The sequence below is a fragment of the Ilyonectria robusta genome (genome assembly GCF_021365365.1).
Source record: "Ilyonectria robusta strain PMI_751 chromosome Unknown BGZ61scaffold_18, whole genome shotgun sequence".
Lineage (NCBI taxonomy): Eukaryota > Fungi > Ascomycota > Sordariomycetes > Hypocreales > Nectriaceae > Ilyonectria > Ilyonectria robusta.
In genome coordinates, this window is record NW_025764452.1 from 698376 (window position 1) to 723196 (window position 24821).

Here is a 24821-nt window from a genome sequence, read left to right on the forward strand (position 1 = left end):
ACCAAGAGAAAACAGCTGGAAAGAAAAGACAGCGAGGTTTTTATTTCTGGTGTCAAATTCTCCTCGAAAGAAGTACAAAGAAAGACAACGCGAAACCGACCGATGTCTATAGTTCATAAATACTACAAGGGTAAGCTCACCGGTACCACATAACATCGCTCAAGGGACACGGCCATCATCTTACTGTTTTCAGCACCGAGCCCAAGAACACCAGAGGGACTCCCTTTGTCTATTGAGACGCCCAAAGGACTCTCTCCAGCATTGTCTATGGTGGAGCCACTGCCTTGGCGCCAATTTCAGGTCATGCTTCCAAAATGTGAGATTTCCTGATCTGTTGGCCTGACACTGCGGACGCTCATGCCTATAAGTTATTCCATCAACCCCTACAGTCTGTTCAAGATCAATTCCCAGCCTTTTAGTCTCTCGTTTCAACATCGACCGGCCCTCCATCGCTGGTACTCCGAGAAAGGCTGCAGTTCTTTCTGAGCTAGCCATGCGATTAGCCGAAATAATGCCCGAGTTTGAGCAAGATGACAAGATAAGACGGCAGACGTTCTTCGCACAAGTGAGCCAATCAAAAGGCCAATTCGACTATGCCGTCCAAGTCTTCTTTTTCCTTGTGTCAAACAATTACTATGTCCCTGACGTGAAGAAAGACTGGGACGTGGTAAAGGACATGCTACGACCTGTGACTACTTCAGGCCTGGCCCCTTCTTATCTTTCATTGCACAAAAGCACAACGATGTCGGCGATCCTAGAAAAGCTCTTTCAATATGCGGTTCTATGGACAGCAAAAGGTGACGATGACTCTCTCGAGTTCGTCAAATGGTTACTGGATTGTGGCCAAGATCCAAATCAGAATTCGGACTATCACTACCCAGATGCCGGCATTTGCTATCCACTTTTGGTTGCAGTTTCGAGTCAGAAGGTACATCTGGTGCGGGTTCTCCTGGATTACGGAGCAGATGCAAATGGGCACCCACGACGGGGTGAATTGAGCCCTCTTGCAGCCGCCTGCAGCTTACGACGTCCTGCGGTAGCACAAGAGTTGGTTGAAATGCTATTGTCGAATGGTGCGCGACCGAATGAGCCAGACGAAGCAGATGGGACCAAACGTAAACCTGCACTACATTGTGCCATAGGAATGGGCTATGTTGGGATTGCCGTCTTACTTCTCAGGCATGGTGCAAACATGCATTGTTGGCATCGGATTGACGATATTGACGAGAACTTGCAATATGGTTCAACAGCTTTGAGCGAGGCGGCGGGTTTCAAACCGATAGTCGAATCCTCCGCCGAACTCGATACCCAGCACGCACTTAGTCTGATTTTGTTCCTCCTCAGCTGGTCCAATTCATTCTGCCACTCTAGCCAAGGCCCAAGCCTCGACCCGTCGACGGTAACTGCCGACGTTTTGATTGCTGCAGCGTCCTCTGGAAACAGTGCCGTAGTTAAGTTCTTTTCTGAGAATGGTGTTTCTATGGACCAAGAGAATCATTTCGGCCTCACTCCTCTTTGCGCAGCAGCCTTTCATGGACATTACTCCACCTGCGCCCTTCTTCTCCAACTAGGGGTATCAGTAATACCTACATGTCCTGGGGTTCCTTCAGCGCTGCATCTTGCTGCATTTCACGGCTGGCTGGAGATTGTAACGTTACTCACTCAGCACGGCGCTTCCGCGAGTACAAGTTTGGACCCTCTGTCTCCACACTACGATCACTCACTCTCCATCTTGTCCTGCATAGCTACAGTGTCTAGGGATCATAGGACACCATTGCTATCGACGTTAAGTGAGGGATATCTTGATTGCGCCATGCATTTGATCAGAACGGGGGTCGCCATGAGTAGTGATGAATTCTTTCTCATAGTCAAGACTGAAAGCCTGCCACTCATCAATGTGGCGCTAGAGGTGGGCGCAGACCCCAACGAGCGGAATAGCCATGGTATCTCTACTTTGCAACTTGCTGTCATGGATGGAGAACTCCCCATCATACAATCACTGCTGGCCTATGGGGCTGAGCTTCGCAAAGGGGAGCTTGCACATGCATTCAAACTCGGCGATTACATACTGATACAAACTCTTTTGGAAGCCGGTGCCATTGCCGAGCCGTCGACTATCGGAGAGACCTTTCTGGAATCCGCGATTTTCTGCCCAAAGAGAGATGTGGTCAGCCTCGCCATGATGATCGATCCCACTTTTGACGGAGGTGCTCTTTGTTCAGCTGCATTCAAGGCGACTCGAGATGGAGATTACAGCATTGTTGAGGCGCTGCTTAGCCGTCGGCCAGCAACTAAACTCTGCGACTCTCTTGAGGCTGCTGCAATATCGATTGCAGCGCTATATGGCAGCCCCGATCTGTTGCACATTTTGACCGCAGGGCTTCCGGCAGTTACCGGTCAGTGCAAGATACCGGCCAGACGAGGGCGAGCATTTACACAGGTTCATCATTTCACAAAACTGAAATGGATCCCTGCATCACGACCGACACCGCTTGACGCCGAGGGGGTCCCGTTTTGGAGAGATTCTGAATTCATTATGGCTTCGCCCCTGCTTGCTGCTGTTCATCGTGGAGATGAGGGCATCGTGAAACGGCTGCTTGAACTCAGGTACCCGCTGGATGATATTACGGTGTCGTACGCGATTTTTTCAGAGTCTGAACTCTTTCCAGAACTTTTACGATATTACTCTACAATGACTCCCTTCAGTGATAATTCTTTCGCAATGGATCATGCGTATTGGGCCGTCGAAGTCGGCAGTATCTCTGCCCTTCGTTTGCTCCAGTCGGCGGGTCAGGACATCTGCATGACTCGAGCACAGGGGCCCTGGTTCGAAAAGCGCACAGTCTTTCAACTCGCAGTTGAGAAAGGGCAAACAGAGGTATTTGATATCTTGGTGGAAGCGGGAGCGAATGTTAATGAGCCAGCGGGCGATTCGGATGGTGCAACGGCGTTGCAGCTAGCTGCACAGAAGGGCTATCTTGGCATTGCAGAACGGCTTCTTGCTCTCGGGGCAGATGTCAGCGCTCCCGGTTTTGGCCGGTCTGGGTTAACCGCTTTGATGAAAGCGGCGTTTCACGGACGAACTGATATGCTCCAACTTCTTCTAAATCACTGCGATAGGACCAGAGACAACTGGAAAACGGAGATGCTCCTAGCTGGTGCTGAAGCAGCGTTCAGAGGTCACTATGCCATCATCGATACATTGAGAAGGGAAGAAATGTGGAGCATGGTCGAGGAAAAGAAATTGGAGATGATGGTAAAGAATATGACGATGAAGGTTGATTGGGACGTCCAGCTTGACTGAGAGTCAATATATAGTTTGAAGCTAATACCGTAGTTGCTCCTATTTCTGCATTGCCAATCTAGGATCAGTTCTAGGACAGTTAAGTTTACTGCAATTAGAGAAAAAAAGATTATCAGAAGTACCACGATTAAAGCAATAAGTGCAAGAGTCCTGGTTTATCAAGGAATTGACTCGTGAGTTTGGCATTGATGCGTTTAAAGTTCCAGACTTGTCAGCGAGAAGGGTGAGAAGAACGATCATTCTCCACTCACAAGCCTTGAGTCAGGGCACCCGGATGGACTGACGGCTTGCTCCGTGTAAAGACTCCTTACTTTGCCATGAAGAACATGAGAGCCGAGTAAATCAACGGGCTGCCCCCACAGGTACCAAAAATACTGGCGAAGGTCGGACCAATGCCAACAACCTGCCCGTCCCAGTACATGGGATATATGTCGTCCTGAGTAAGCCAGAAAGCAAGGGCGAAACCCCCGCAGAGAACAACAGGGAGCCCGTACCTGCCAGCCAAGTGGCCAAGGCATCGCCTTGCTCCTTTGAAATTCTCGCCAGCGATATGTGCCAGTATTGTCAAGTAGATGGCGACCGGTTGGGCAAAGCAGACCCAAGGCCAGAGTTGGATAATCATTGGCTCCCCATCTGGGTCGAGAAAGAGGAAGAATCCAGCGGCGAACATTTGCAGACACGCAAAGAAGCTGAGCGGAGGAGCCCACTTTGCTTCGTAGTGGTTGCGTCGGAGCCACGGTGGTTCTTCATCCTCAGAGACCACATCGAGCTGCAGAGACGCGTCTGTTGTCAAATCGCCTTGAGGGTTGTTGGATCCTGGGCCGATGAGCAACATTGCGCTATCGCTGGTAGTAGCACAGGCTTGGTAGGCCAGTCGGCTGGCTGTTGGCAGTTAGCAGGTTGGAGGACATTCTGAATGGGCACCAGTAAGACTTGCGGTTCTGCTGTTCCCCGTTTGTGCTAATTCTGGGAGGAGGTAAGGTGTTGGGGGCTCCCGCAAAGGCCCCAATCACTTGGATCAATGGCGCGAGGAGCATGATCACTGGGAGGGTTTGGCCGAATGACCACTCGACTTCCTCAGCAGGTGATTCCTTGGAGGCCAAGTCTCTCTGCAGGAGCCATCTATCACGAAAAAGGCGAGCCGTTGCCCAGAGACTGGTTATTAGAAGCCAGTAGATCTGAAAAGTTAGTCCCGTGCCTGACAGTTACGATGGAAGAGATGGATTTGTACTGTCCAAAGGGGAGAAAAGGCTGTCAAAGAGCCATACCTCAGATAACATGGACGTGTAAATGTCAACGTAGAGCTGGATTAGGAGAAAGAATGCTAGCCAAGGCTCTACAAGCATAAGATGCCACTGTCTCTGGTTCAGCATCTGGAGTTTTGATGGGCGACACGTGGAAAGTGAGTTAATGGCGTGCTTGGCTCGGTTGCTTATTTTCTGCCGTACTTTCTTATGAACGCCCTTTGAGACGGGACGGAAGGCTCGCAAGACTCTGCTGGAGAAATTGCAGACGAGTAGAACCATGCTGAAGACCATCGACTGGAAAGCAGCCGTCTTGCTGAGCGAAGAAACCGACGTATCGCCGACGCACTCTCGAGAGGATGTCATGCATGCCTCATAGAGCGACTTCATGCCTCGCCCAGGAGGGAAGAGGCATGCGACCGGGGCGTTTCGCTTCGGGACCCAGACGGGGCGGCCTGGCGAGTTCCAATTGAAGAAGCCTGTCGGAGTCATTGCTGCGAGGAGGAGGCCCAGGACAGCCGACATGAGGGCGACACGCCAGTTTCGATCCCACGGGCGGCAGTGGAAGTAGCCCCGAAGCAAAGTGAGACTAGATAGATGGGTGATGTTGGAGAGCCAAGCCAGATACACGATGATGGACCAGTGATAGGCGGACAGGCCGTTGAGGGAGAGGAAACCGCTGATGAGGATCCCCAGCCCGGCGATGAGCTGGAGATCGACAAATCCCAGGATACACTGCGAAATATTAGGCGTGAGGATACTACAGAGCCCCGTGGCGACCCCTAACCTTTGTAATGCCTAGGCGAAGCGACTCGTTCGTGCCGAGAAGCCACCTTGTCCAGAGTCTGCGGATGGAGCCGAGCAGCATCGTATCAATTGGGTTCGGTTTGAACAGCGTTGGCCGATGAGAGGCGTCGGCGAATGGGTCAACACTTGGGTCAAAGAACACGAGATAGTATACCAAGATTATTGCAATCATGACACATGCCGTTCCGACAAACCCAGTCAGAACCTGTTGAGGGTCAGCGCGGCGAGCCAACGTGGCACGGTGGTGAGTCCGGAGAAGAGGGAAGGCGAGCTTACACCGGGTCCATCGACGTCGGGATTTGGCCTCACTTTACCCAGATTGTGAATGCGACTACAATCGACCATTTTGAGATGCTTTCTTCTAATCTTTGAGAGGCCTGCGATGGGATACGATGCGTGATGCGTGTTGGAGGGGCTGGTAGTGAGCTGAGGGAAAATCAGGCTCCGGGCAGACGCTTTTTCGTGACGAGGCTGCAGGTGTTGCGTGAGCTTACACAGAGCCTGATTTTGAACCCTTAAGCGCGTTTGCCGCTATCATCTGCAGTCGCAGGGGTCATGGCTTGGCCTTTTCAGAGCCTTGTTTGAGTGCACCTGGGAAAGGACACGCATGAGGGAGCCTTTGGCCCTTGAAGCTTCAATTAACTCAGAAACTACAAGTGTACAACTCGGGACCATATCCATCTTGATTGCATCCTATAGCCTAAGATTCGGCACATCTGCTGATACAAGATGGACATTTCCCAGAGCCCTATCGCCCTTTGACCCCTCCATGAGGCTGTAGGCTTCGGCCAACCTCCAAACAACCCATTCAACTGACGCATTCGAGGTGTGCCGTCCTTCTTGATTGAGCTTTGGATTGTTGGACGGGAATGGATAGGTACCTGCAGGAGGCCTCACGAGGTAGACCTAGGAACGTGGTTACATACCATTCGAGTATCATCTGTAGATGATAGGAGAACTGCGGCCAACTAGAACGCTTGAGGCACCACCATCAGAGGGGCGTCACCATCCTGCAAGTCTTTCTCCACTATTCCGTGTGAGGGCTAAGTGTACTGGTGAGTTGACTATCCGGGGGCCGTTTTAATGTCCATATCAAACAACATTGTCTTCATGTATCATATAATCATCCTTCGTTTGTGAAAATATCTCGCCCGTTCCGCCGGGGCGCAGGCTTGCCCCAGCTGATTAGTTTATGCTCAGGGACGCAAAACTCCACTACCACCGATAACCACGGAGACTTCTATCTAATGCCATCTTGTCACGGACATCGTGGGTTGCTCCAGTCCTATACTACCTTATCAAGGAATGGCCGAGTCTGCATCCTCTTCTCCGGTTGATTTCAGCTGCGCCGGAACGTTCTTCGGGGATCATTGAGACTGTCATCGAGAGTGTCCAGGGAATGTAAGTCTTGAGGTTTTTTAACACCGATAAATACTAACGTGAGCATCATTGAGCAGGTTTCTTCTGGCCCACCTCCACATGGAGGAGCTGGTTCGGGAAATCACCACGAATGGCCTGCAGCACAAATTGAACAACCTACCGAGAACCACCCACAAGATATACGAAGCGGCGCTGACCCGAATTAAGGCTCAAGAGGCCCGCAAGAGAGAGCTCGCCATTGATCTCTTGTCCTACATAGTGCATGCTGCACGACCGCTAACAGTCCACAAACTGTCTGGTTTTTGCGACACAAAATGGATCCAGGAAGCTGGAGGACATCCATGGCGACATTTTGGCTGATGGCTACTTGACATCTACTTGTGCTGGCATTGTCATGGTAGATACTGAGACTTCCATTGTGCGTTTAGTGCACCATACTGCACAACAGTACTTCCAAGACCACATGGGCAATGACCAAGTTTTCCACAAAGGCTCGTCAAGTCTGGCGGAGAAATGCTTGATATACCTCTCGTTTGCCGAATTCTCCCAGGTTCTGTCAGCAGACGAGGTGCAACATCGCATGGTACAGTATCCCTTTCTCAACTATGCAGCTGATAACTGACACATTCACCTTGCGGAAACACCCGTCGGCGAGCTTGACCATCTCGCCTTGAAATTCCTCGAATGCACTTCCAAGGTCTCTTCTGCCGTACAGGCTATGAGTGACAGCCGAATATCGTCTGAGAAGCGCGTGACAGGCCTACACTTGGCAACATATTTGAACGCTGTGTCAAGTGTGAATCTGCTACTTTCTAAATCCAATGGTGTTGATGCGAAAACACAATACGGAGAAACTGCCATGCATTGGGCCATTGACTACGACCGTGTCGATATTCTAAAAGCCTTGACTCAGAAAGGAGCAGACATCAACGCTACAGACAAGAATGGACGAACTGTTTTGCACCGGGCAGCAGCTTGCGGCAAAGTGAATTTAGCAAAGATCCTTGTCAAAGCAAAGCAGATCAATCTCAATGCCTTAGACATTCAGAACTATACACCCCTCAGAACAGCCGCGCATCATGGAAATGGATCCATGGTCCGACTTCTCGTCGAACGTGGTGCTGACTTGGACATTCGGAATGAACAAGGTTGGGCCGCATTACGAGACGCCGCATTGCGAGAACACCACCTAATCGTAAAATACCTCATTAAACAAGGAACCAACTGCGAAGTACAAGCCACCAAAGGCCACTACTGGTCTGTCCTGTGCTGGGCCGCTACTCAGGGTCATATATCGGCAGTACGTCTACTGATCGAAAAGGGAGCCAACCTGAATGTCACTACCGATGAGGGCACATCAGCACTGAGATGTGCCATGGAATACGGGTATGGGAAGGTGGTATGGCTTCTCGTGAAAGCTGGCAGAAATATCGACTTGAATCTACCAGACCACGACGGATGGTCACCGCTGCATGCAGCGGTAAAGAGGAGTCTTGTGAGCGATGCTAGCTTCTTATGGCTTCTTCTGGAAAACGGTGCGGACGTGAGTGCGCAGACCAAAAGAGGATTGACAGCCTTGCACATTGCGGCGGAGGAGGATGACATTCCGATTGCTTGGGTGCTCTTGGAGAAAGGTGTGAAGATCAATGTGAAGAACAAGGGCGGCATGACGGCGCTGCACATTGCGAGTCGTCGTGGAAATGATAAATTCGTCCGCTTTTTACTGGAAATGGGCGCAGATCCGATTGCGGTCGACGCAAGCGACAAGACGGCACTTCACTGGACAATCACTGAGCTGGTTGAAGGTTCGACAGATCACCACAAGGTGACAAAGCGGTTAATCGAGTGGATGGCCAACACCGCTTTCCAGGACGGAGAGGGTTTATCAGCACTTCACAACATCGCTTCCGAAGGTTCGCTTTCTCCTCACGACCGCGTTCCTTATGCTGAGATGTTGTTGGAAAGGGGCTGTAGCCCGGACATTGAGGATTTCCACGAAAAGCGGACTCCTCTCCAACGGGCAGTACACAAGAGGTATCACGAGTTGGTCCATGTTATGATGGCTGCGGGTGCCGACGTGAATAAGCAAGATGAGTACGGATGGAGTGTTCTCCATCTTGCTGCAGTGGCAGGCGACCAGGAGATGATCGACATACTTCTCCAATCAAGAACGGGCGATCTTAGTGTCCGGAATAATTCTGGGCTGACACCAAGCCAGTTGGCAGAGCAAGTAGGGCACAAAGATCTCTGCTGGGAGTGAAGCATGGGCGGTAGCAGGTTAAATACGGTCGCTCATCTCGGGAAGCTGCTGCTTTGCTGACAGTAGATGCACAACCAGGATGAATGTATAATGCAAGAGAGAACATTGTTTCATATCAATCAAATGTGTGAATCGATCTATGCTGTCTTCCAGTACAGTTCCATCAAACCAGCAGCCGTCAAAGGCTCAATTTCTGGAAACATTTCGTTCAAAGATCCCTCTCTCGAGATGGACCCAAGGCCTTCCGCCATCCAACGTTGGAAGATTGACAAAAATGGCAGGAGAACATCTTTTGGGAACTTCTTGTAATCGTTAGAATGTCCAGGAAGTTCTGTGATTTCGAATCTTCTCAATTTCTCCAGGTCATCGTACTTGACATCGAACTTGACGCCCCGAGCTGCCTCTGCTAGCTTGGTCAACTCGTTGTAGGTCAACGTATCACCAACAATGCGCAGCTCTCGCGGCCAGGAGGGCAGATCCAGAGCCGCAATCGTAAAACGAGCGGCATCAAAAGTGTAGGTAAAAGTCATCGGCTCGTTGCCTGTCCCGGGGATGCCTGCCGCAGCATTTGGGATGTCCAGGACCACAGTTCCATGGTCGTAATGCGACTTGAGAGTGGGTGGAGCATAGTAATCGAGAAATGTGCCGTTGTGAACAACAGCCCACTCCAGACTAGTCTTTTCCAATGCGTCCAGAGAGTCAAAGTATGATTGCAGCGGAGGAAGTATGCTTGGACCACTAATGCAGTCTTAATAATGGAGACTTGTGAATTTGCAGGCATCGTACGTACTCTTTTGGGTAGGCAGTGGCAAACGAACTCGGGATGAAACGCTTGGTGACTGACGAGGCCTCCGCCGCCTTGATGAGATTAATTTGAGACACGGCGAGAGAGGTCCCATTGATTCCAAAGGCGCTGATAACTGTGTGTACTTGGTGTTCCTCAAGAAACGCGGTGAGGGCGGCCACATTGGTGTAGTCCACCACGAAGTGAGGCAGTAGTAGATCGCCGGTTTTCGGTTCCTAGGTCACCATTAGCAATTTCTCTGTCACACATTGCTTCGCTAATTCTTTTATTACCTTTCGACTAAGGACTAGCCCTTGATGCTTCGTCTGGCCAGCCAAGACATCGACCAGGGTCTTGCCCATTACCCCGGTCCCTCCGGCAATTGCAACAATGACCATGGCGAAAATAAGGTGCAAAGAATAGTCGATTGGAAAGTCGATGGAAAAGTCGACTTGTGGGAAGGTGCGTTAGTGTTCATAGGACGCAAACGACGTGCTTTATGTCTGCCAAACCGTCCGGACTTCAGTCAAATACCGGCATGTACAAGCCACGCTCTCCAAGTGTTCTCGTATTAAGCAACTTACAAACCACGCCACCTAACTGGTCACCGAAGCACTTCCAACCAAGTGGAGAGATGTATATGTACGCTAAGGCAACTGGATTACGCGCTAGACAATTAAAACGGACCGGTTGGGTGGGACCGGCGCGAGTAGGGTTGCATGGGCGGCTAAAAGCGAAATCTCTCCCCAGATATGAACTGTATTGGGCTCCACGTACGATGAATAGGTCGTGTTGGATCGGTTACAGTCAAATTAATTAATAAATAATGTTCAAATTAATGATGATTATGTTGAGTCCTTCATTGGGCCCGGATCGACCGGCCCGGTCAGAGAGGGGTTTTCTGATGCCCTCTCTGACTAGGTAAGGTCAGGAGATCGATCTATCAGAGGTTTCGAAATACAGGGTCACAATCCAGCATATATTCAATTTTCTTGGCCTCTCTTTTGATATTAAACCCCAACATCCATACCGCGCCATCAGATAGGACATACCCATACCGCAATAAGATTCACCCCGGGCTCAGTGAGCAATGCACCCATTGGTTCTAAGCACCTGTCCGTCACATTTTCCGTACTCTCATCGTTTCATTTTCAGCAAAACTGAGGAAACTACAAAGAAAGCTGCAATGCCTATTAGAACTACTTGTTAGCGGAAGCAAAGCCGTGTCCGCATGCAGATGGACATACCAATAATGATCATAGGAACAACATTGGCGGTTTCAAGAAGCTTCGTTCCTTCTGGAGTACTTTCCTCGGGATTTTCCTCCTCAACCACCGTTTCATTGTCCCTCGGTAAAAGGTCGCTTGCGTCGTATTCGGTCTGGTCTTCCTGGGACTGTTGAATGTCCCTGATGATGGCCCGTCTGGTAGTGCTGTGAGCCTCTTCCCCTCTGCTATCCAACAACTCGAGAAGACGGTCCTTGTTCTCCCAGTCGGCTGCCTCAATCCAATCACGAAACGAATAGACTTCTTCGCGCCCGGGGCGAAAGCGCCAATTGTCCTCACCATTACTGACTCCCCGCAATTTCTTGATGACTGGGGATTGGTCCACCCCAGGCGTTGAGAAATCATAAGACATCCTCAGCCTTGCGTTCTTGAATCGGACTTCCCAAAAGCTATCAGAATCTCGGAGAGATATAGCTACGCTGAAAGAAGCATCCAACCCGCACTCAAGAGCCCGTTCAGCAAATTTACTAAATCGATTGCCAATTATACTTCCCCAGTTGTCAAAGCTATTCGCCAATTCGCCTACTTGGAATTGCTGCCAGACGGTCAACTCATCTCCCTCGACGGAATTTACATCAGAGGGGAGAATTGAAATGGCGTTGACCGGGCTATCTTTTGTAAAACATCCACTCTCAAAGAAATACTCCCACGGCCAAAGTTCAGAGTCAGGGTTGGTCCAAGTCAGGACGGCGCTGGCGACCAATTCACGCTTGAAAGGGCTATCAATGGCGGTTGGGTCGTTTTGGATTTTCCATTTGACGTATGCGTCGGCGTTTAATAATCCGGCGAGATAAAGCGTGCTATAAATCCAATGACCTACCCTCTCTCCATGGTGGGCAAGAGTATTCTCGATGTCACGGACGGCGGCCTTGACGTAGGCGGAAGCATCAGTATGCCCTATGAGAAAGCCAGAGCCTGGTCCGCTGTGTACGATGATACTTTGATTCGGCCCAGGGTTTGAATGTCGAGACCTCCAACCCAGGAGCTCATGCGCTCTAGAAACTGATAAGGAGCCTCTTCATCCTTATTTGTCAAGCGCATTGAAGCTATGCCTGCGCAAAGACCCCGAGCATATGCTGCGTCTTTGCCTATGAACTGGGCCGCTGCAAAGAGGAGATGGGACAAGGCATCAATATCATTGAAACCTGTCAATGACTCTTTCATGAGTGTCGCGACGGCTTTTTGGAACATGTCTGGGACAGATCGGTGGGCGTAGTCGAGATATCCCCAGATTTGCACACTATGTCCGAGGTGATATTCGACAAGTCCTCCACAGGCATCTCGAAGCTGTTTATGGACCTGTTTTTCATCCTTCTTGGCGGGTAGAAAATCCTCTCTAGTACAGAATTCCTTATCCTTATCGTATTCATCAAGGAATGAAAATGCGAGTAGGGGTACGTCGAGAAGCGTAGCTTTGGCTGCCTGCAGCAGACGTACTAGTCGGCAAGTCTTTCGTTGGTTGCTGTCGTCAAGGCTGTCGATGATCTGTTTAAAGAGCTCCACCAACCCAGGCTGTAGATTTTCAAGGTGCTTCTCCAAGTCCTCGTCACTGACGTAGCCCATCTTGCCGCGAATGACGTTGACCACAAGGCAGACCCAAAGGAAGATGCCATCTGCTTTCTCTGGAATTCTGTTCGCGAATTGCAGCCTTAACTCGTCGTTTTGAAGGTCTTCAAGGCGGCTCCAAACAAAGTCCCGCATATCAAACCATGTCAGCTCCTGAAGTTGAAAGCTTGGGCCTTCCGAGAATGCATTCATAAAGTCAACCTCTTCTCTGCTTGCAACACAAAGTTTCAGGTTTCCATCTGAGTGAGTGGACCAACCACGCAACAGCTTTACCAGGTCTCGGTGGTCTTCTGAAGTTGTCACATGCTCGTCCAGACCGTCAATAAAAAAACAAAAGCGATGTTTTTCATAAAGACGTTTGTATTTCAGCACTCTCTCAAGCGACTCTTGAATTGAATCGGCTGAAATCTCAATCTTGGTCAGTGTGTGCAATGTAGTTTGTCTTGCTTCAGCCCAAATGTCGGGCATCGTTGCGGGTATCAGATCCTGGCGTTCCTTAAGGATGTCGTATAGGAGCGAGCGACAGAGACCCCGTATAGACCTTTGTAAGTCTTGGCCGGGCTTCCAAAAGAAAAAGCTGGAAATGACGACTTGTTTGTCTCCTGTTAGGTCTCTATTAGCCATCTCGGGCATAAAATGATAGAATACAGAGAGTGAGTTGCCTTACCGGCCCATTTCTTCGCCTCAGCTTTGGTGCGCTCGTGGGAAGCGAGGAATTTCATCAAGGTTGACTTTCCTGATCCCACCTTGCCATGAATGTGGAAGATGCCGCTGCGTGAGGCGAGCCAACTTAGGAACTTTTCCCTAGACCGGCATTGCATTTCCAACTTCTTTTCCATTTCCATCTAGATGCATTCGTCAGCTTCCTTAAACTCATAAATATTGATTACTCAATCGCACCTCGCTGAGAGTATCATCACTGTTGGTTGTCGATGCGGTGTTATCCTCCTCGAAAATCCATTTGAAGGTATCAACATGAGGCTGGTGAATCTGGTCAAATCGCTTCCCTCTGTCCTCGAACTGCAAAGAGCTCAGAATCCTGTCTTTCTGGCTTTGCAGCAGGATTTCTGTATCAATGTGCACAAGCCGTTTGAGTTGCTCTGTCATCTCCTGGATCGGAAGTCTTTCACGAAGGTACTTTATGTTGTCCAGGACCTGGCCAAGCGTATCTGCGTCCTCCTTAGTCGAGGAAAGAAGGCGATCAAAAAATTCTGTAGACTCTTTTCTAGTTGGTGAGACACGTCAGCATGTAACTGAAGGAGCTAAGAAGAGATCCTCACCTCAAGAGGTGGACGAGATTCAATGTTAGCTGTCCACGGCATTCCCCTAACCTCTGTTCAATTTCTTCAATATCGCGCTTCCGCCAAAGAATTTTTGCCGCTCCAGAAAATGGGGCATGCCAAGATTGCTTCTTTGGCCTGATTCTCTCCAAGAGGTTCAGCATGCTCGTCGCTTGGTCTTCGGATTCCTTGGCGACCTTGTATAGATATTGTTGTGCTGCATCGTTCCCGTTACCCAGCGGTTTCAATCCCTTAGAAACAGCCTGCGTCGCCTCGCCGAGCGTCTCCCGAAGTTTGTTTTCCTCGATGTTGCCATCTTTGGAGTTGTAGATTTCCCTGGCCGTTTTGCCCAACTTGAATCCGACCTCAACCAAAGCCAGGATGGAGGCCGCTAGTCCGACGAGAGTGACGGGGTCCATTATGATGGCGGAAGGCTTCTAATGGAGTATCGAGATATTCACGGTGGCTGGATAGCTGCGTTTCAGGCCATGACGGACTCTTGTTTGCGAAGGATGATCTGATGTGAATGAGGGGAAGTTGTTGAATTCTGCGCGTGAAAATTCTCTCATGTTGTGATTTGGCACAATTCTGCACTTTCTTTTGATTGGCTGTTGCCAACAACAAAGCGACGTAGCCTGCTTATCTGCATTCACCGGTTTCCCAACCCTCACGTAGCCAAAATTGGTCAATAGAGACACTCCTAAATATAGAACCAAAATTGAGCATACATAGGGAAGAGGTTGGACAGATTGTACTTATATTTGGTTTTTTTGTAGTCTTACTCAATATCATCAGATAGATCAAAACCATATAGTAATCTCAAACAGTAGGAATAAACAATAAGGGCTACACCTAGCATCAGAAGAAATAGTAGCTAAATAATAAGGTTATTGCCTACCGGTCTCTATTTAAAGCTTCTATTTAACCCCTCTAACTTTAACTTTATTATCTATAGTTAATAATCTTACTATTTATAATTAATAACCTTAAAATAGTAATTTTATTTTAAGTAAAGAGATATAAAAAAGATTAATATTTTTTATTATTAAAAAATTAATTTCTCTTTTAATATTTATCTCTTATATTATTTGGTTTTTTTAGCTTTACTTAATATCATCAGATAGATCAAAGCTATACAGTAATCTCAAACAGTAGGAATAAACAATAAGAGCTACACCTAGTACCAGAAGAAATAGTAGCTGAATAATAAGATTATTGCCTACCGGTCTCTACCTAAAGCTTCCATTTAACCCCTCTAACTTCAACCCTATTATCTACAGTCAACAACCTTGCTATTTGCAGTCAACGACCTTGCTATCTGCAGTCAACAACCTTAAGATAGTAACCTTATTCCGAGTAATAGGATATAAGGGAGACTGACGTCTCCTATTGTTAAGGGACTAACTTCCCTTCTGACACTTATCCCATCTCAATAAATTTCATCTGAATAACTTATCACCATGTCGACCATCAATCGCAAGGCCCTTGTTACATATATCCCTGCGCATCAGGGATACGAATCTGGATTCCGGCACAGCACAGGATTCCATTGGAATCTTCAAGACGAAAGGGAAAGATGCAAGCTGGATAACTATCTAAAATTCCTTAGAGAAAGGAACCTCCTAGACCTCTTACCACACCACCCAGAACGCCTGGATAGAAACCAAAGGATTGCGTTAGCCATTTTCGGATGCGGTCTGTTTCTTGACGATAGGAACAGAGCCAATCCGCAGGGAAGTCAGGCCACCGGCATCGACATTACATTCATCCGGATAGAAATGGGCGCATTGTATGACCTGGCCGATGATATCGAAAACACCGACGACGACAGGGGCTAAAAGTTCCTCGCAGAAATTGGCCGTGAAAAATACAACCCCTGGTTCCAGGAGTTATTGTGCTGCGTCGGGCTGGTACGGATGCTAGCCACCTAGGGTGGGAGGGGGATTCGAATGACTTGGGACATCATGGGCGTTGGGGATCTCGGGGCGTTTCACAGGTCGGGTCGTGGGAGTTTTCAGTGCATTCATCAAGGTTAGAGTCGAAAGAGTTAGACAGGATTCCGGCAGAGAAGAAAAAAGCAGCTTGAAACCCAAAACTTGGGCCTTGGCAACTGTGACGTGCGCGCAACGAAAATGCAGTAAATTCAAACACTAGGTTCCCTCATCGAGGGAGATTGTACTTATATATGGAGGTACTTATTTTTATCAGCTTGGACAGGTCGATGAACGAACGTTTGAGTCGGTATTCATTGTGCGTTGGTCAGTCAGTGTACTGTCAAGGCGAACTGTTGGAAATTGGAAAGGCAATAATAGTAGAAAAATGTTTCGCCCTCGCGTTTTAAGTACCCTTCCCTGATTGTATACCTGTCATTGTGCACCTCGCTGGACTCGAGATGGAAATCGGACCAAATGGACCGCAATTTCCCATCGCCTAATTTATGCAGTAACTCTGTGATACAACACATGATGATGTGCGCGGAATGCCTAATCTGCGATACTGTAAGAAGCCTCGATCGTGGAAGTAATATCGGGGTTTTATTCGACATGCGACTTAGGATTACAAAATAACCTCACGACCATTAAAGTGAACTTCCTTTAACCCTAAAATTCACACCCGATTTATACGTGCGAATCATTTGCGACCAATAAAGGAGACACTTAGCAACTGTCATGAGGCATGATCTCAGTCACGGGGATCTCTTGGATCTCTTCAGCCTGCGGTGCCTTTCTCCACCACGCCCGCACAACCAACTGGCGTTCAAGAAAGACCATGCCGATTGCAACAGTCACAAGTGTGATGGGAAGGGTTGAGGAAATAAAGGGTACCCATGATCGATCGCTGGTAGGGAAGATTCCCGCGCTAAAGATGCTCTGGGCAAGATTTGATAGTCAGTCATGTTATACAATCTTCGTGGTCGCATTTTCTATAGAAAGGAGGACAACAAGAGTTGGTCCTAGGAAAAAGACTCACAGCAATAAGACTTGCAGGCGCGAAAACCAACGCTAAAATTGCAATCAAACTGGTTTGGGAAGTTTCTTGATGCGCAACCATGTTGTCGATCTGCAAGAGTCAGTACGCCTTTAAGCCCTCCAAGAGTGGAAATCAATGCATACCAGAGATATTTGTACTCCAACTCGTTCTCTGAGACACCCAATCTGGGCCTTTCGGCTGATCGCGTGTGCAAGTTCATAGTCAATATCGTCCCGAATGGCTTGCCACGCCCCGTCGCTTGTGTTCGCTTTGAGCCATTGCCGTACTTCATCTTTCCTAGACATCTGTTGGAAGAATTCCCAAGCTGCAACTTCAAATTCAACGGCATGATTTACAAACATAAGGTTGTTCTGGCATAGATGCAGAATACTCATCACGCTGTAGAAATCATGCGGCCACCTGACCAACGTCTTGCCTGGATCTTCCCATGAAGATGCGCGGGTCTGTACCTCAGCACCGAGAACATCCTTGTCTAACTCTTCCCGCTTCAATTCCGAGGTGAAGCCACATTCATTCAAAATAGTCACGATTAGAGCGAGTGGATTTTGCTTCACGAGTCTGGACGCCGATCCTGAGCCATCCACTGCCTTGATGATGCGGTTGAGGTCGTCGGGGGTGGCATCGAACAAGAGACAAGTTGTCCTGGATGAGACCAAGCAGATTCGGATGGCGCAAAAGATCTCCCGCACAGGTGTCTTCGGTGAAGAAAACAAAATGACTAAGAATGTGAGCTTTAGAATGCGAGCCTCTACGTGCATCGTATGGACATTTGATACGTACGCAAAGACTTTTTATTGTCACGATGCTCAATAAATCGAGCAAAAACTCCATGGATAGACTTGATCGTCTTTTCAACCTTGTCAGGGAACTCAAAGGTCTGGATAATATTTTGGAACAGTATCTTGTCCAGACTGAGGCCGAGCAAAGTTCCGTTGCCAGTCCCAGCACTAAGTTTATTAGCTTGTGATCCTCAACACATGCAATAAGGAGGAGAGAGCTCTACATAAATACCAGTGATTGTGGGTCGCTAGACACCTCTTTCGCAGACAAATCCTTCGTCGATGCCCTCTTAGGAATGGTCTGCGTTACCCGTCAGAGTCAGACATTGCAAGACATGGAATATCATTTTAAAATTGTGCATACTTGTAAAAACTTCAATGTTCCATCACGGTCGCGCCATTGGCCTTGTGGAGACTCGGCATTGTTTTCACCTGCTTGAGTCATATTATCAGCGCTGTGGTTCTGAATCTGATGAATGGGTATCAATATTTAATGTCCTGCAGCTAACACGCACACGTCGAAAGGCAGTAGAGATTGGCCGGCTTTTCAAGGTCAAATACAATCTCCTTTTCCAGTGATAAAGAGCCTCGGCTCTGAAGATCCCGATTGGTGACGGTGATACTTGGTTTTGACATGGTATGAGGCTGAGGCACGTATAAATATTGACGAAGGCTACGCGGTGAAAAGTGACCATTTACCACAATTCATGCTCAAGATTTTTGTGGATAAATGTATTTCCCACTGAGTTGATAAGCGACAGAAATTGAACTGGCTACGTGGGAGAGGGCTGACGGTGCCACGTAATGGCTTGCCATAGGGTAAAGGCTACTTTGTAGCTGCATGCAAGATACGGTAGACCCCCACCTTGCATATTGGGCAGATAGCATGTAGCGCCCGCAAGTGAAATCGCTCTTTTCTATCGTGTCTGAAGAAATCCCATCTTAAAATATATAGAGCCTGCTAATTAAACACCAAGGTCATTCCATTTGAGCAGCTAGCCTGGAGACGGAAGGACTCAAGTGAGGGCTCGGGACACATCAATATGAAACCAGCTATTATGACCATTATACCCTGATTAAACATACATTCATGAGAATCGAAGATCTCCGCAGCCGTCGACTCAAATGTAACTTGAAATATTTCCATTTCATCCGGTTCTGGGTCTATATTGATTGTACAGTTTATCATGCCAACGTGCCACTAAACCACCCAAGTTGCTCGTCGTGACCTTAGCTGGACCAACTCAACGTCGCTAGTATGGCTCCTTCTCCCTTCGCTCACACGCTCATCCTCGAACCCAATGCATTCGATAGTCTCATTTCGTAAATTCTGACGAACAGAATTTTTCTTTTTTGTCCCACCTCCTGACTCTCCAATTGGCAGAGATATCACTTTCCCATCACACTTTTCTCCGGTGCCCTCATTTGGGTTACTAAAATAGGGCCTTAAAGACGGCAAACAGGCAATGATAACGGCAATATTGCAATCAACATTGGTCCATAGTACTACGACAGTCAGCTCATCCATTCACAAGACCTTTTGTATAAAGTCCCAAAAGTATTGCAACACTCACCAACTAAGGTAATCGGAGTCGCGGCTCGGACCAGTGATAATTGGATGGTGGCAAAACGTAGTATGTCAAACCCAATATCAATAACCCCAAGGAGGAATGTGCAATACACTCCAAGTTTTAGTGTCCTCCTCATATTTAGCCCAGGTATGATAAACCACGGTAAGGCAAATACTGTTTATATTAGCCTTGTGTTGAAACGTAGCAGGTTCTGTCTTTGGCCTTACCAAGGAGATTGCCTAAGAAATTAAAAGCGCTGGTGGCATGGAACACTATTTGAAACCGTCCAACGGGGCATGTTGATATAGGTTTTAGGTCCCTAAATTTCGATTGTATTAATACAATACAAGCGTTGTGTGGGAATCTTCTTACCAATATGTGCTAATAGGGACGCAAATTGAAAGTAACAAAACTATGCTTATGAAATAGGCAAGCACGACATAAACAATAGTTGCCCACAAAAATATCCTCCTTTTCTGCATAAACTCTGGGAATATTTGCAGGTACATGGAAAGGAGTTCTGCTTTTGACAGTGAACATGTCGTCCAAAAGGCAATTTGTGTCAACCACATGGTCTATCAGTTGTTAGCCACTATCAAATTCTTACAGATTTTGTCGCACCTCGACACGAGGTACTCACTTTGAAAACCGCCTTAAATGCTTCTCGATCTCCAGGGAAGTTGCCTTGATCCAATAAGACGTCCGGCTGAAGGGCGCCTAGATGCATAAGGATAAAGGACGTACTTGTAGTAACGACGCCGGAAACCCATGCCGCGCATATAAGCATGTCGCTGACTAGCAACCCTCGACGTTGGATTCTGATACGGAGGTAGAATCTGGCAATGATAGCTGCGGCCGCAATGGCAAGGAGAAGAAATCCTATAGCCTGGGACAAATCAGGATATGACGGACGAGGAAACCAGGGAGTAGCTGGATCGGATGTGACAAACATTAAGCTCCGCCGCCCCTGGGCCACGTTGAGCCATGGCTTCCAGGAAACGGTTGATATGCACGAAGCAGCTAGTTCACAGAACACGAAATAGGTGCATCTTTGACCAACGGGTCTGCGCAGGGCGTGGTGCAGTGATCCGCCGGCACTGATGTGGTGAGGACGGTGGTGAGGAGACGATGATGGGATAGTGCGGCCGGGGGGGACACTAGAATAGCCTCAAGAATGTGAACTCCTGAGTAACCCATCCGAATGGGTCCATATACCTTGCTTGGGTTAGCCAGACGGTCGGGACTTGGAGTGGCTTGACTAAGTTTCTTCTAAGAGGCGTGGGCGAATTCATTCTAAGCCCTCTTCGAATGCAAGGGGTCAGTGCAACATATGGAGAAACATGATGATTCAGACATTAGAACATCTGGTTGAGTTCCGAGGGCGCAGTCTGCGCAAATCTCAAAACATGGTCTCATTGCGTTGGGTATATGATGTATTCAACCATGGAAGCGGGGATGGGAGTCATGAAAATGTCTTTATTCCCTCCCCTGAAATGATAGTCTTGGATTCGCTCTTAAAGGTGAAGGCGATGACACCAATGTAGACAGGCTCCCGGACCTCCGGATAGCTCCGCTAGTCCATGAAGCCGACAGAGCTAAGGCTGCTAACACAGCAGTTGGGTTGAGGGAGATGTAAGAGCTAAGAGCTTCAAGGTTAGACTTGGGCTCAAACTCTAGCCGCTAGGTCCCTCTGACGTCTCTGTGATGAAGGATGAAGGCAAACTAGGATCCCAATGCAACAGTACACGAACCTTGGCGCTGGACTGGGTACAGAAGTAAGGAGTGGTTCCCTTGATGGGACAAGTGGTATTCGGGTACAAATAATGATCTAAGGTAGTGACTTCCCTTGTATCACTCTCTCATACTCCTCGTCGCCGAGAAAATCTCTCTCAAACGTTTGTTCAGCTACGGATAAAGTCCGCTTGAACCCTCTTCGTGCTCCTTCTGCTGACGTCCCGGCCTCATCGTTCTCTTGACCAGTCTCCCGAACTCTTTTCCGCCGCGGGTCTTCCCTCTCATCCAAGAGGTCTTGTTTCCTTTTTGGGCTAGGTATACGGGCTATGTTCCTTGCATCGTGTGTCTGTTGTTCCAAGTTTCCTCCCACACCGGGTCTGAGCTCTGGCCGGGAGAGCCAAAGCGACTTCTGGGAGTTTGTGGTTGCTTGGGAACTGATTGGTGTTATTGGCTTGTCTTTATCGGCTCTTTGGTCCTTATGAGAGTCGTCATCTTCGTCGTCGATGACAATGTATTCCGGCTGACTCTCCTTCTTGGTCGCATCCCAAACGGTCAAGTGAGGACTCTCCTTCTTGGTCGTATCCAGCACAGGCAAGTGAGGAACCTCGGTTGCTTCTCTCCATGTATGGCGTCGGTACGGTACGTCGGTGTCGAATTCAAACTTGGCCAGTCCATTAAATAACCTCACTCCGTCTGTAAGAACTTCCCATTTTGTTTTTTTCTTCGACTTGAATAAGTCATGTGTAGATTGTCGGTGTTCTGCATTTCGTAGATGCTTGACAAACTGGTCGATCTTTGTAGTGATGGTCTTGTCACTGCTCTCGATTCCCTTCAAATTCCATCCTCTATCCCAACCAGGTCTGTTGTCAAATCTCTTTACACGCATGTGCCAACCTGGTCGACGAAGTATTTCAAGGGGCAGCAAGCCGCCCGTAACAATGGAGGGATCCATAACAAATACGCATATATCTGTCTTCCGTGTAGCCCTGTCAGGTTGCTCGGACAAGGCAAAGATGAGACCTTGGTTGCGTAGACTTGGAATCAAGTTGATACAGTGCCACACGTCCTCTGACAGCAGCTCGGGACGTTTGGATAACTCTTGGGGTGGCGCCAACTCGTCCAATCTAGTCGACAGCCGAAATATGGGAGACGTTGGCTCGTTTCGACCGACCCTATGTTTCAAATAGAGAGCATAAACAAACTCCCGCGCCTTCGAACGTGGTCCAACCTTGACCACCATCTCTCGTTGCGATCTTTTCCCATTGTTGGGCTGCTCTGAAGGCAACGACTTCCACACCCACGAGGTACTTGAGCAGTTCGCAATAGTGGAAAAGTGTCCAGTATAAATGCACAATCGTGACGCACATGCGGACAGATTATCTGCAGCAGACCGTTTTAAAACCTCTCGGAACGAAGACATTGACGTAACCAGGGGGATGCGCGACGATGCCAGGCTAAGTGGGCGTTTTACGTCGGCAATCTTGAATAGCCTGTCTATGACAGTGTCTGCAATAGCCAAATAACTCAACTCTCTTGTTTGCTCCCAGTCTGGTGTGAAATACGACACTGCAGTGGCGACGACCAGGAAGATCGCATCCGGGGCAATCATATCGGCTCCGTGGCGATCCATATCTGTCCAAGAGACCTCGAGATCATCGAGCATGTCTCGTCTCATTCTGCAGGATTCTTCGAGGCTTTCAAGAAGAGACTTTGCAAGTTTCTTTGCTGCATCGTTGGACGGGGCTGAATAAATCAGATGTCTGAAATTTTCCTCGGTGACATACAGGCCAATGAACCGCGTTCGGATAAAACGGGCATCGCGAAACACGCCGTGTTGGCTGTCAAACGCGCGAAGCAGGTCCCCAGCGGCCGATTGAGGTTCGACCAGGTCTACTTCATCACCTTCGTCGTCGGCAACCACCCAATCTTGAACATCTTCTGCCAATGAGAAAATATCTGAGTCGTACGCCAGGCTCTTAGAATCGTGAAGCGCAAGCTTTTTCAAACTTCGGGCAACACCTTCGCGGTAAATGTCGCGAGCCCAGTCCACTATGTAGTCGATAATGAGGAGGAGCTGTAGTGCGTTCTCTGGAGAGTCAAGGCCGCCTTCCCAGAGTCTCACGACTCTCTAAAAACAATCAGTAACCATAATGAGAGTAGTGACAACAGAAATCACTTACATAACACTTTTTTTCGCCTTCAGTCTCAATGTATGCAGCCCATACTCTCCATAGTTCGCCTTTATATGAGAGAAACCACACAAGAGGACCACCGTCCCACTCGGTGCCCTCACCAGCTGCTTGAGCTAGCTCTTCTTGGAGAGACAACAGCTCTCGAATGGCAAAAGCAGTTTGAACTTGTATATCGGTGAATGAATCTGCGCCTTTTTCGGATTTTGCCTCGATGATGAGGAACGGATAAACTATCGGGTCTCCGTCGACTTTGAAGGGGCTACTCCTCAGCCCATCGTTGGTCGAATTCGCCTTGGAAGCAATTGGGTTTTCCTCTGCGTTGAGTAATAGACGCTCGAGCCTACTGGTGACTCGAAGCCCGTACACTCTGTCTGGACGGTCCTCACGGCTTGGGAGGTCGCGTTGCAGTTCGGGAGGGTAGACAATTCCCTCATCTACTCTGTCGTCGAAGAGAGGGTTTATTCCCTGATCACGACTACGTTCAGAGTCAGTAATATCCAAGGCCAAATTTAAGGGGATTTTCAACTTACACACTATCAACGTAGCCGCTTGGGTCGCATTTGCACGGCTGGCGCCTCATTTGACGGGCACCGAGGGAGTTTGCTGAGGTTTCGTTTTGGGAGTTGCTGGAGACAACTTCTTGCTCAGATCGCCAAAGCCTACCTCGACATTTTTGACTATAAAGTCAACAAAACAATCCCAAATGCATCGTCTTGTGTTAAACCATCGACTCACCATGCAACCTCGACGGTCAATCGTGCCATAATCTCGGGCTCTAAGGCCAAACGCCAGCCACCCTCATTCTTCCGTCCTTCCAGACAGAGTTTTGCAATATCCGCGACGCGACTCGCTCGACGCTGAACCTGTTCTCTCCAGGGATGGTGGTGCACATCCGCGCTGATGCTGTCGCGATAGTGCTCAAAGTCGATTTTGCCAAGTTGGCGGATGTGCTGGAAGATGGGATCGCAATTGCTCGGCCAGCGAGGGTTGCGGATGGAGTCAATTGGGCCATCGAAACAAATATTGTATTTCTTCATCAGTTGGCGCTGGATCGGCCTCTGACTGGATACCATGGCGAAAGAAGTGGTTGTGTGCCATGTGTTTTGTCGCGGAGAGATTATTAAAGACGCGTCGTCCCACACGATGATATTTGTGGCCAGTTGGCACTCAACACAGCCTGGCTTGTTTCATTTGGCGCCAGTTCGCATCCCTGCTCGTTTCTTATCACCCCGCATTTCTCACTTCGACCAGCCTCCTCTGGGGCATGAAAGTGACGATGTAGCTAATGCAACTGAAATGAAACGATCTGACGCACTCCAATTATGGCACTAATAGCCCAGATAGTAAGGAAGCCGCCAGTGGGTAAATATCATGGATTATTATTAGCGTCCAGAGTCAATTCAGTTGCCAGTACGGAGGACATGCCAAGGGATTCGAAATCCGTCGCTGCGAATTGGCATCTCACCTCCCCGCCACCATCTCATCTATACAGGCTGCATAATCCAAACTGACGCTATACTCCCGGGCTAAAGAATAGAAGCGTTGGAAGAGTAAATAACGCGAGAAAAATTTCACTGACATAGCCCAATTAAGCTTGTCGCTCACTCTGAACACACGAGCCATCGCAGAACTAATCCAAGTGG

General features: G+C 48.6%; 8 protein-coding genes across 8 annotated transcripts; 2 read left to right on the forward strand and 6 right to left on the reverse strand.

The window, feature by feature from the left end:
• Positions 1 to 2803: 2803 nt before the first annotated feature.
• BGZ61DRAFT_359984 (ankyrin repeat-containing domain protein) lies at positions 2804 to 3304 on the forward strand (the record flags this gene model as incomplete). Its single annotated transcript, XM_046241127.1, has 1 exon — positions 2804 to 3304. The coding sequence occupies one exon, from the start codon at positions 2804 to 2806 to the stop codon at positions 3302 to 3304; it is 501 nt and encodes a 166-aa protein (XP_046100824.1).
• A 307-nt stretch (positions 3305 to 3611) lies between these two features.
• BGZ61DRAFT_496581 (uncharacterized protein) lies at positions 3612 to 5700 on the reverse strand (the record flags this gene model as incomplete). Its single annotated transcript, XM_046251034.1, has 5 exons — positions 3612 to 4143; positions 4214 to 4482; positions 4573 to 5308; positions 5382 to 5560; positions 5632 to 5700. 5 exons carry the CDS (start codon positions 5698 to 5700, stop codon positions 3612 to 3614), a joined length of 1785 nt encoding a protein of 594 aa, XP_046100825.1.
• Positions 5701 to 6834: 1134 nt separating this feature from the next.
• BGZ61DRAFT_481423 (ankyrin repeat-containing domain protein) lies at positions 6835 to 8995 on the forward strand (the record flags this gene model as incomplete). The annotated part of the gene is made up of 3 exons (XM_046249287.1): positions 6835 to 7028; positions 7060 to 7318; positions 7451 to 8995. The coding sequence occupies 3 exons, from the start codon at positions 6835 to 6837 to the stop codon at positions 8993 to 8995; spliced, it is 1998 nt and encodes a 665-aa protein (XP_046100826.1).
• Positions 8996 to 9126: 131 nt separating this feature from the next.
• On the reverse strand, positions 9127 to 10291 carry BGZ61DRAFT_551956 (nmrA-like family protein). Its single transcript, XM_046255516.1, has 3 exons — positions 10073 to 10291; positions 9786 to 10015; positions 9127 to 9733 (listed from the first exon to the last, which is right to left on the reverse strand). Exons 1-3 carry the CDS (start codon positions 10175 to 10177, stop codon positions 9133 to 9135), a joined length of 936 nt encoding a protein of 311 aa, XP_046100827.1. The 5' UTR covers positions 10178 to 10291; the 3' UTR covers positions 9127 to 9132.
• Positions 10292 to 11910: 1619 nt separating this feature from the next.
• BGZ61DRAFT_70399 (uncharacterized protein) lies at positions 11911 to 14424 on the reverse strand. The gene is made up of 4 exons (XM_046257005.1): positions 13912 to 14424; positions 13532 to 13856; positions 13299 to 13476; positions 11911 to 13233 (listed from the first exon to the last, which is right to left on the reverse strand). The coding sequence occupies exons 1-4, from the start codon at positions 14328 to 14330 to the stop codon at positions 11963 to 11965; spliced, it is 2193 nt and encodes a 730-aa protein (XP_046100828.1). The 5' UTR covers positions 14331 to 14424; the 3' UTR covers positions 11911 to 11962.
• Positions 14425 to 17240: 2816 nt separating this feature from the next.
• BGZ61DRAFT_299261 (uncharacterized protein) lies at positions 17241 to 17845 on the reverse strand (the record flags this gene model as incomplete). Its single annotated transcript, XM_046238668.1, has 2 exons — positions 17241 to 17620; positions 17683 to 17845. Coding segments are annotated over 2 exons (543 nt in total), but the record flags the coding sequence as incomplete, so codon positions are not given.
• Positions 17846 to 17901: 56 nt separating this feature from the next.
• On the reverse strand, positions 17902 to 20238 carry BGZ61DRAFT_481427 (uncharacterized protein; the record flags this gene model as incomplete). The annotated part of the gene is made up of 10 exons (XM_046249288.1): positions 17902 to 17982; positions 18046 to 18113; positions 18197 to 18326; positions 18768 to 18845; positions 18964 to 19187; positions 19256 to 19426; positions 19480 to 19571; positions 19625 to 19827; positions 19893 to 20138; positions 20203 to 20238. 10 exons carry the CDS (start codon positions 20236 to 20238, stop codon positions 17902 to 17904), a joined length of 1329 nt encoding a protein of 442 aa, XP_046100830.1.
• A 594-nt stretch (positions 20239 to 20832) lies between these two features.
• Positions 20833 to 24292, reverse strand: BGZ61DRAFT_457118 (uncharacterized protein). Its single transcript, XM_046246610.1, has 4 exons — positions 23914 to 24292; positions 23709 to 23855; positions 23167 to 23653; positions 20833 to 23114 (listed from the first exon to the last, which is right to left on the reverse strand). Exons 1-4 carry the CDS (start codon positions 24249 to 24251, stop codon positions 21081 to 21083), a joined length of 3006 nt encoding a protein of 1001 aa, XP_046100831.1. The 5' UTR covers positions 24252 to 24292; the 3' UTR covers positions 20833 to 21080.
• Positions 24293 to 24821: the final 529 nt, after the last annotated feature.

Bases quoted from the DNA above. Each gene is read 5' to 3' on its own strand.
- BGZ61DRAFT_457118 (XM_046246610.1), bottom strand. From the start codon at position 24,251: ATGGTATCCAGTCAGAGGCCGATCCAGCGCCAACTGATGAAGAAATAC. The intron at 23,654-23,708 runs GTAAGTTGAAAA...CTCTGAACGTAG, and splicing joins AGCGGCTACGTTGATAGTGT to TCGTGATCAGGGAATAAACC. The intron at 23,115-23,166 runs GTAAGTGATTTC...GATTGTTTTTAG, and splicing joins AAGGCGAAAAAAAGTGTTAT to AGAGTCGTGAGACTCTGGGA.
- BGZ61DRAFT_551956 (XM_046255516.1), bottom strand. From the start codon at position 10,177: ATGGTCATTGTTGCAATTGCCGGAGGGACCGGGGTAATGGGCAAGACC. The intron at 10,016-10,072 runs GTAATAAAAGAA...ATGGTGACCTAG, and splicing joins GGCTAGTCCTTAGTCGAAAG to GAACCGAAAACCGGCGATCT. The intron at 9,734-9,785 runs GTACGTACGATG...AGACTGCATTAG, and splicing joins GCCACTGCCTACCCAAAAGA to TGGTCCAAGCATACTTCCTC.
- BGZ61DRAFT_70399 (XM_046257005.1), bottom strand. From the start codon at position 14,330: ATGGACCCCGTCACTCTCGTCGGACTAGCGGCCTCCATCCTGGCTTTG. The intron at 13,857-13,911 runs GTGAGGATCTCT...CTCACCAACTAG, and splicing joins AATCTCGTCCACCTCTTGAG to AAAAGAGTCTACAGAATTTT. The intron at 13,477-13,531 runs GTGCGATTGAGT...GAATGCATCTAG, and splicing joins GTGATGATACTCTCAGCGAG to ATGGAAATGGAAAAGAAGTT.